Source organism: Chrysochloris asiatica, unplaced genomic scaffold (assembly GCF_000296735.1).
Source record: "Chrysochloris asiatica unplaced genomic scaffold, ChrAsi1.0 scaffold00222, whole genome shotgun sequence".
Classification (NCBI taxonomy): domain Eukaryota; kingdom Metazoa; phylum Chordata; class Mammalia; order Afrosoricida; family Chrysochloridae; genus Chrysochloris; species Chrysochloris asiatica.
Window position 1 is genome coordinate 2138636 of NW_006408740.1, and position 9337 is coordinate 2147972.

The 9337-nt window shown below is 37.2% G+C and overlaps 1 protein-coding gene across 2 annotated transcripts in view; it reads left to right on the plus strand.

The window, feature by feature from the left end:
- The window catches only part of NFRKB (nuclear factor related to kappaB binding protein), a 70149-nt gene that overhangs the window by 3079 nt on the left and 57733 nt on the right, over positions 1 to 9337 (plus strand). For both annotated transcript variants that reach the window (XM_006873072.1, XM_006873071.1), the window contains exon 2: positions 4175 to 4376. In XM_006873072.1, coding sequence (XP_006873134.1) covers positions 4175 to 4376 — 202 coding nt within the window. The remainder of the gene's footprint in view (positions 1 to 4174; positions 4377 to 9337) is intronic.

Genomic DNA, 9337 nt, shown 5'->3' on the forward strand with positions numbered 1-9337 from the left:
ATCCTTTTTTATATTTGTTTTTCTATCTTAGTAGTGTTGAGAGATTTATCTTCTAGCTCACTAGTTCTAGCTTCTATCTCTTCAATTCTACTCCTTTGCCCTTTTAGTGTATTGTCCATTTCTGGTATTCTATTATTAATCATTTGCACCTCTTTCTGTAGGTTTTGAATTATTTCCAATGCTCTATCTATCTTATTTGATTGTTCCTGTAGCACTTTCCTGACTTCTTCCTTATTTTTTCAACGGCATTGTATAGTGTTTTGATACCTTTTATAATCATTTTTAGGAATTCTTCTCAGGCATTTCCAAAGCCTGCCCATCTTCTGGTATGGAGTATAGGTCTACTTCCAGCTCATTTGCCTCAGTCACTTTATCTCGTTTCTGGACATGTGCAGATATGGTTATTTGCTTCTGTTTTTTGGGCATCTTCAGGTGTTATCTGTGGACTTCATACTTAGATGGGTGTGTATTTTGGTATTTTTTATGCTTTCTGAATGCCTCCAGGTAGATGTGATCAGGAAATGGCCTTCCCTTTTCACTCTTCTTCCTGAGAAGTTTCAAGATACCACTGTTGGTCCTTTTGACGTAACTTAGGATTTAGTTTTCGGCCTATTTCCTCTTTTGTAATTGTCTTTAAATTTCGAGGAGATCTGTGTGCATGTGTAGTAGAACCCTCCAAGGGTGGGGCTGGGGTGCCCACTAGCTCAGGCATCCCTATAGTCACCAGAATGGAGGCGTGCAGATAGCAAGGGACCAATGAACAGCTACCAAAAGAAAAGAATGTCCACACCTTTATCTCAGCGGTTCTGCTAGGTGTCTGTGGCCGCTCTGCTCCTTCCCCCGTGTGGTCTCACCCAAAATGGCGTCTCCTGGAGCAGCCTAGCGTCCTGAACTAGAAAGCAATGGATTTCTGGCTTCTGCCACAAATTCCCCAAGCTGTAAGCCTTCCAACCTTCTAAATATTCCTTTATATGTGGTTCAGAGTTCTGGGACCGGCCCCTGAGCCTGCTTGGTCGGGTATTTTGTGTTGTTGCTGGCGGAGCGCCTTTACTACACTACCACCTGATCCACCATCTTGTTTGTTCTAATACCATTTATTGATTGTTCACTATGTAGAAGGTACTGTGATTCTCAAACATGTATTTTACCTATTTTGACATATTTTAAACATAATAGACAGGTATAGAGAATAAATAAGGAGCCCTGATGGAACAGTGATCAAGTGTTTAGCTACCTGAAAGACTGACAGTGTGAACCTACTCAGAACTTCATAGGAGAAAGACCTGGGCATCTGTTCCTGTAAAGATTACAGTCAAGAAAACCCCCTGGGGAGCTCTACTCTGACATGGGTCACTGTGAATTGGAATCAACTCAAAGGCACCCAGCAACAACAAAATAATATAAATATATTTAAGCATCAAAGACTACAGCCTTCAGTATGGATTATATCTTAATGTAAAGAAAGCAAAAAATCCTCAAAACTGGACCAATGAATAACATCAGTAAACTGAGAAAAGCTTGACGTGATCAAGGATTTCCTTTTATTTGAATCCACAACCACCTCATATCCACACAAAAGCTGGACAATGAATAAAGAAGATTGAATTTGAATTATAGTGTTAGCGAAGTATATTGAATATACCATGTTCTGCCAGAAGAACAAATAAATCTGTCTTGGAAGAAGTATATCCAGAATGCCTCTTAAAAGCAAGGAAAGTGAGACTGTATCTCAGGTACGTTAGTCGTGTTATTAGGAGGGACCAGTACCTGGAAAAGAACATCATACTTAGTAAAATAGGTTTGCAGGGGGATAGGATATCTTGACATTGTCTTTAATGTGCTCTTAATTATTTGTGCAGAGATGCCTAGGAGGCAGTTGGATTTCTGTTTTGCCTCTTGCTTAACTCTTCAGTGACTCCTTTTTTTTTTTTTAAATATAAAGACAAAACTTTATTAGTGGCTACCAGGGGCTCACTGTGAAGACGAAATGGGATACAATTACTTAAGGGGTGCTGAGTTTCTGTTTAGAGGAATGAAAAACATTGGAAAATGGATAGTAATTATATAATGGTTACACAAAATGGTGAATGTAATTAATGTTCAGCGACTCACCTTTAAGTCACCATTATTTAATGTGTTTCAGGTTTTTTGCTACTCTCTGTTATCTGCTGCCTCCCCTCTCCCTCCCTGTCTGCTCCAACCAAGTAGTAGTTGAACTCTTTAAAAGAAAAAAAGGAAACTGTATCGAACATAAGAAGAGTCTTAGGTATCTATTGCTACTTAGTTGTTCTTATGATGAACCTGTAGATAGACTTATAGGCAGTCATTCGAACTGAACAAGGAGATACTGAGTGATTTAAAACCAGGAAAGGTGTGCATTAGGGTTGTACATCATACTTAATCTGTATGATGAGCAAATAATCCAAGAAGCTGGAGTCTATGAAGAACACATCATGGAGTCTATGAAGAATATATTGAAGGAAGACTCATTAACAACCTGCAGCATACAGATGACATAACCTTGCTTGCTGAAAGTGAAGAGGACTTCAAGCATTTATTGATGACAATTAGAGTATAGTCTTCAGTATGGATTACACTTCAACATAAAGAATATAGAAATTCTCACAATTGAATCAGCAGTGAACAATGAACATCACAATAAATGGAGAAAATATTGAAGCTGTCAGTGATTTTACTTTACTTGAATTAACAATCAATGTCCATGAAGCAACAGTCAGGAAATCAATCAGTGTATTGCATTGGACAAATCTGCTTCAAAAGATCTCTTTGAAGTGTTAGAAAGCAAAGATGTCACTTTGAAGACAAAGGTGTTCCTGCCCCAAGCCATGATATTTCAGTTACCAAAAGGTGATGGAATATTTTTAGAAACTTTTCAAATCCCCTTGTTTGCATGTGAAAGCTGGACAATGACTAAGGAAGACTAAAGAATCGATGCTTTTGAATTATGGTGTTGGCAAAGAATATTGACTATACCATGTACTGCCAGAAAGAATGAACAAATCTGTGTTGAAAGTACAGTAGAAGCAAAGATAGCAAGATGTCATCTCAAATATTTTACACATATCAAGGGGAACCAGCCCCTGGAGAAGGATGTCATGTTTGGTAAAGTAGGTGGTGGTGGTGGTTGTGTGCCAACAAGTTGGTTCCAACTCATAGCAATCCTGTATAGGGTTTCCAGGCTGTAAATCGTTATGGAAGCAGGAAACCTTCTCTTTCACCCGTGGTATGACTGTTAGATTTGAACTAATGACCTTGCTTGATAAAAGTAGAGGATCATGGAAAAAGAGTACAACGCTCTGTGAGATGGATTGACACAGTGCCCTATGTACCCTTCTCCATCTCATCCTTAACCTTTCCCTGTAGGTAACTGTATTAATTATTATTGTGTTTTTATGGTTTTACTTTATGGGTTTTCTCCTTCAACATCATTTTACCCCCTTTCTTTTTCTCTCTGCTCTCTTAAATGTCACTTTCTTGTGTAGGTTTTCTTTGACAGTCACAGTGTAAGTTTGCAATGTGTGTTTTTTCTATGTGCTTCAGTACTCATCAGCACCTATTATCCTACAATGAATTGTTCTTCAGTGCCATCAAGTCAGTTTTGATTCATAGTGACCCTGTATAGGGTCTCTGAGGAGCGTCTGGTGAATTTAAACTGCTGACCTTGAGGTTCAAACAGATCTTGCGGTCCAGTGCATTATCCCACAGCGCCATATTACATTGAATTAACTTGTGTAATTTGTCCTTCACCCCAGAGAACTATGTTTGCCAGTGTAGCTTAGTACTTGGCATATAGAAAATATTCAGTATATAATTGAGTTGAAATAGTTTCCTTTCACTCTTAGCAGATGACTTCAATTTCAAGTTCTTTCCTTTCCATGTTAACTGTCTTTCTGATACTCAGTTTAAGCTGAATTCACATGTCCGCTATCAAACCCTAATTTGACAGAGATGGTTACCAAATAGGATTCTGTCTGCTGAGTTCGTTTTCCTCTGGATTATTATTTATTGTTGAATTTAAGATTTTGGTCTATATGTAGTCTTTATTTAATGTCTAATATTTGGGAATTGAGCAAGGATTGTTGGCAATTTAATTTGTTTAGAAACTTTATTTTCCTCTTGTTGACTTGCCTCCCATTTTTCTTAATTCTTCTAGCCTGAGATATTCTTTGATGTAGTCAGCCTCTCAACATGGCAAGAAGTGCTAAGTGACTGTCAACGTGAATACCTCCAGCAGTTCCTGCCTCATTTTCCTGAGGACAATATTGAGCAGCAAAGCCAGATTATCCTATCCCTGTTCAGTGGGGAGAACTTCCGCTTTGGGAACCCTCTGCATATTGCACAGAAGCTTTTCCGAGGTCTGTAGCTCAGCATTCTTTTTTTTTTTAAAGCTTTTATTGTGATTTGAGTGATAGTTTCCACAGCAGAACATTGGTTTTGCACTCAACCAATTGTATTTTGTTTCATTGCAATGATTATAATCTCTTCCATGCACCATTGTTTAACAATATTTGCCTCTATGCCTCTGTTCCTTCTTTTTTTTTTAATGTATCAACATTTTTTGGAGGGAGGTGGTGGAGGGTATGGGAAACTATCAACAATGTGTATGCTCTTCTGCATTTTATCTATTTCTTTTTTTTTTTTTAATTTAATGTAATTTTATTGATTTGAAGAGTTTAAAAAATTTTTAATACAATTTTATTGATTTATGTGCAAGAAAAATATATAGGTAATAAGTGAATTGTACCATGGTTTTTAATACAAACTCAACTATGTAGCCACCACCTAGTACATGAAATAGAACAATACCAACCAGTATCCTAGAAGCCTGCTTTGACTATTTTAAACATATTTTTAAAAGCCATTTTGCTGTTTGCTTCATTTCATATATGCACACATAGCTACACATTTTCCTATAGAAAATTGGACACTCAACTACCAAGTACTTCAGCATGTATATTCTCTCAATCCTATTGTCACACTTAAGGTATTTAATATTGAGCAAGTAACATTGAGCAAATAGTAAGGAGCATTTGATATTAGTTTACATTAAATTTTCTCAACTCTTTTAAAGAATGTCCTTTATAGTTGCCTGTTTTTTCCTGCTACACCCAGACTCCAATCAAATTTCATACATTGCACTTGGGTATTGTTACTCTTTAGCTCCTTGAATTTAGGACCATTTGCCTTTTATTTTATTAAAGTCTTTCAAAATATGTTTTTGAAGAGCCCAGGACATTTCAACTGTAAACTTTCCTAATTTCTGAGAACTTCTGCTTTTGTTTCTTTGTGAAAACAAAAATTTTTGATAAGAATACTATATAGGAAATAGTATGTCTTCCAAGTTCATTTCCCCAAAAGGCACAAATGTCTTGTGTTTCCTTATTGGTAATGTCAGGTTTGATTACTTTTTAAAGTGGTATCTGCGAGACCTCTTGGTTGTAAGGGTACGTTTTTTTTCCCTCTATGTTATTTATTAAGTGCCTTCAAGTCGGTTCTGACTCATAACCAGCTGTTCTTTGAAAAGCCTATTTTTCTTTATAATTACAGAGAAATCTATGGGGTGATACTTGGGACATTGTGATAATATTATTTCCACAAGATTTTGTTCTACCCAGTAGTTTTTGTATTTATTAGTGTTCTTTCATTTGAAATTGGGGACTCTAGAATGGGATGGGGCAAGTGTTTTTTTTGTTGTTGTCTTCTAAATTTTATTTGTTGTTATTGGAAATATATATAAGAAAACATACCAATTAAATCGTTTCTACATGTACAGTTAAGTGACATTGATTACATTCTTTGGAGTTGTGCAACCATTCTCGCCTCACATTCTGAGTTGTTCTTCCCTCATCAGCATAACATTACTGCTCCTAAAGATTTTTATCTATTTTGAATTGCTATTGTCAAATTGATCCATATGGCTAGTGTTTAAAAGAACATTATGTTCAGGGTAGACATTTTTTTTTCATTATTATTTTTGAGGTACGCAAAACACACAGAAAACATGCATTCATTTGAACAACCAAATGGCACATTTTGTAAGCCATCTTCCTGCCTGCCGGCACATAGCCTTTTTCTTTCCATGGGTCAAGAGTCTTCATCTACTCTATATCTGTGCCATTGCCTCTGCTTCCATCTCTGGTGTCACTTTCTCTGGTTAGGATCCCATGTTCCGCTCATGCTCCTCCCTGTTGATGGTTCTAGGGTCTTTTGTTCCTGGAATGAAAGATTACTCCCCCATTTTTGTTATACATCTTCTAACTTTACAGTTGAGACGATTGCAATTATTCATGGTAACAATTACTTACTATTGAATCAAAAGAATTCTATCTTTTAACCCATCTAGACAAGATAAAAACTATTAAGTGGGGATTCTATCCTACCCTCCTCATTCTGAAAATAACCACACTCTCGAAAACTTGTAATCCAGCCACTTCATGTCTTTATAGTGCCCCCATTTTTGGTTGTTGTTGTTGTTAGGTGTCGGGGAGTTGGTACCAACTCATAGCGACCTTATGCACAGCAGAACGAAACACTGCCTGATCCTGGGCCAACCTCACTACTGTTGTAGCCAATGTCTAAGTTGCCCGTCTGTATCATCCCTGTGTACGGAGGGGATAGACTTGATCCTTGATGTGAAGAATCCTTCCCTCTTGGTTGGAATTTTAAGCAATTATTTCTATAAGCAAAGGTCAAGTTCATCATATTGTAGCAATTTATACTTGCTTCCTGTATCAAACTTCCTTATCTTCCTGTAGTCGAGTTCTGACCATCATGGTAGACCTATTTTATCTGTTGATCTAAACTGGGTAACTATGAGTCAGAATCAACTTGACAGCAATGGGTTTTTTAAATTGTTCAGTTTTAAAACTTCAGAAGATATTTTTGTTCAGAGATATCTCAGGGCAGTAGTTTCAGTGGTTATCCATCCTCCATAGCTCCAGAAAGTCTAGAGTTTGTTAGAATTTTAAATTCTGTTCTGCATTTTACCTCCCTTTGATCAAGATTCTTCTGTGGAATCTCTGATCAGAATGTTAAGTAATGGTAGACAGACACTCTCCGGTTCTTGTAGAGTCACATGTACCCAGTGTACACAGGTACACATGGCACAGTAGGCAGTTGTTCATGGAAGCAATTAACCACACATACCATATCCTCCTCCTATTCTTAACTCTCCTTCCTCTGTTGCTCCAGGTGAATAAAGACTAATTGTTGTACTTTGGATGGCCGCCTAAAAGCTTTTAAGACTCTAGGCACTACACAGTGATTTAGCAGGTAGACTAGAAGCAGCACTAAACACGTTATTAGGCCAATTAACTGGGATGTCCTGTGAAACCATGACCTTAAGCTACCAAATCAAGGAGCCAAATCTCGTGAGATACTTGATTGTACATAGCAGCTTCAGTACCTACTCTTTTTTTTTTTTAACTTTTTATTGTGAATTGAGTGAAGGTTTATAGGTTTATAGGCCAGATTATGAGTTTTACATTCAACAAATCATAAAGTTTGTTCATTTCAATAATTGCATTCCCCTCCATTGCAACAACAGTTATCCCACTGCCTCCCTGTGGTTTTGTTTATCCATTCTTCCATTGATGGGCTCTTAGGCTGTCTCCATCTTTTTGCTGTTATAACACTGTGATGAACATCGGTGCACATATATCTACTGATGTTCTGGCTCATGTTTCTTAGGATATATACCAAAGAGAGGGAATGCTGGTTATATGATACTTATATTTTCATCTTTGAGGAAGCACCGTACTGGTGGTTTCCAGAGTGGTTGAGCCATTTTATATTCCTAGTCCTGGTGTGGTGCTGTGGGTTAATGCGCCAGACTGCAAAGCCATTTGAACTGCAAGGTCAGTGGGTCAAGCTCACCAGCTGCTCCTTGGAAACCCTATATAGGGTCGCTATGGTTAGAACTGACTCAACGGCACTTAACAACAACCAATGTAGGAGGATCCCAGTCTCCCCATGGCCTTGCCAACACTTGTTGTTTTCTGTTTTATTCTTTAACTTTTGCTATTAATGCTGGTGTGAGATACCATCTCGTTGTTTTGATATGCATCTCTCAAATGGCTAATGATTGTCAACATTTATTTCGTCCTATGTTTGTTAACTGGAGTCCTGGTGTGGCGCTGTGGGTTAATGCGCCAGATTGCAAAGCCATATTAACTGCAAGGATGGTGGTTCAAACTCACCAGCTGCTCCTTGGAAACAGGGTTTTTATGGGTTGGAACCAACTCGACAGTACTTCACAACAACTATAATGTTTATTAACTGCCTGAATATCTTTTCTGGTGAAATGTCTATGCATGTCCTGTGCCATTTTAAAATTGTGTTGTGTTTTTCTTGTAGAAGAGTCGTAGATTTCTATAAATTTTAGAGATTACACCCTTGTCTGATAATGTTGCAAAATATTTTTTCCTAGTTTGTAGGCTCCCTTGTTACTCTCTTGACTAAATCTTTTGATAAATGTAAATGTCTGATTTTTTTAGGAGGTTCCAGTCATGTAGTTTGACTTCTACTATTCGTGTGTTTTTAGTAATGTTTGATAGTGTATTTTTATTCCATTGTCAATTTGTCCGTATTTTTTCATTGATGATCTTGGTAATCCTAGGTTTTACTTTTATATCTTTAATCCATGCTGAGTTTATTTTTGTATCAGCTGTGAAATGGGTCTGGTTTCATTTTTCTGCAAATGAATTTCCAATTTTCCAGCAACATTTATTAAAGAGATTTATCTCTTCCCCATTTAATGTGTTTTGGCGCTTTGTCAAAGACCAGCTGAATACCTGTAGATAGATTTACGGCTGGGTTTTGTCTGGGTTCTCTATTCTGTTTCATTGATGTATGTATTTTTCCTTGTACCAATACGAGGTTGTTTTGACTAATGTGGCTGTGTAGTAAATTTTGAGATAAGGGAATGACAGGCCTCCCAACTTTCTTCTTTAGCTGTGCTTTGTTTATCTAAGGTCTCTTTCCTATCCATATAAAGTTCATGATCTTTTTTCCAACTCTTTAAAAAATGATGTTGGAATCTGGATTGGGATTGCATTATATTTGTAGATTGCTTTGGGTAGCATTTCACAATGCTAAGTCTTCCTATCCATAGTATATTCTTTCCTTTTTGTAAGTCTCTTGGTTTCTCGTAGTAGTGCTTTGTAGTTTCCTTTGTATATGTTTTTTAATTTTGTGGTTAATTTTATCCCTAACTATTTCATTTATTGTAAATGGTATTGATTTCAAGAAAGTGAGGCAGCACAAGAGGCACTCACTCATCTCTGCCAAGAAATTTGGAAGACAACTATCTGGCCGA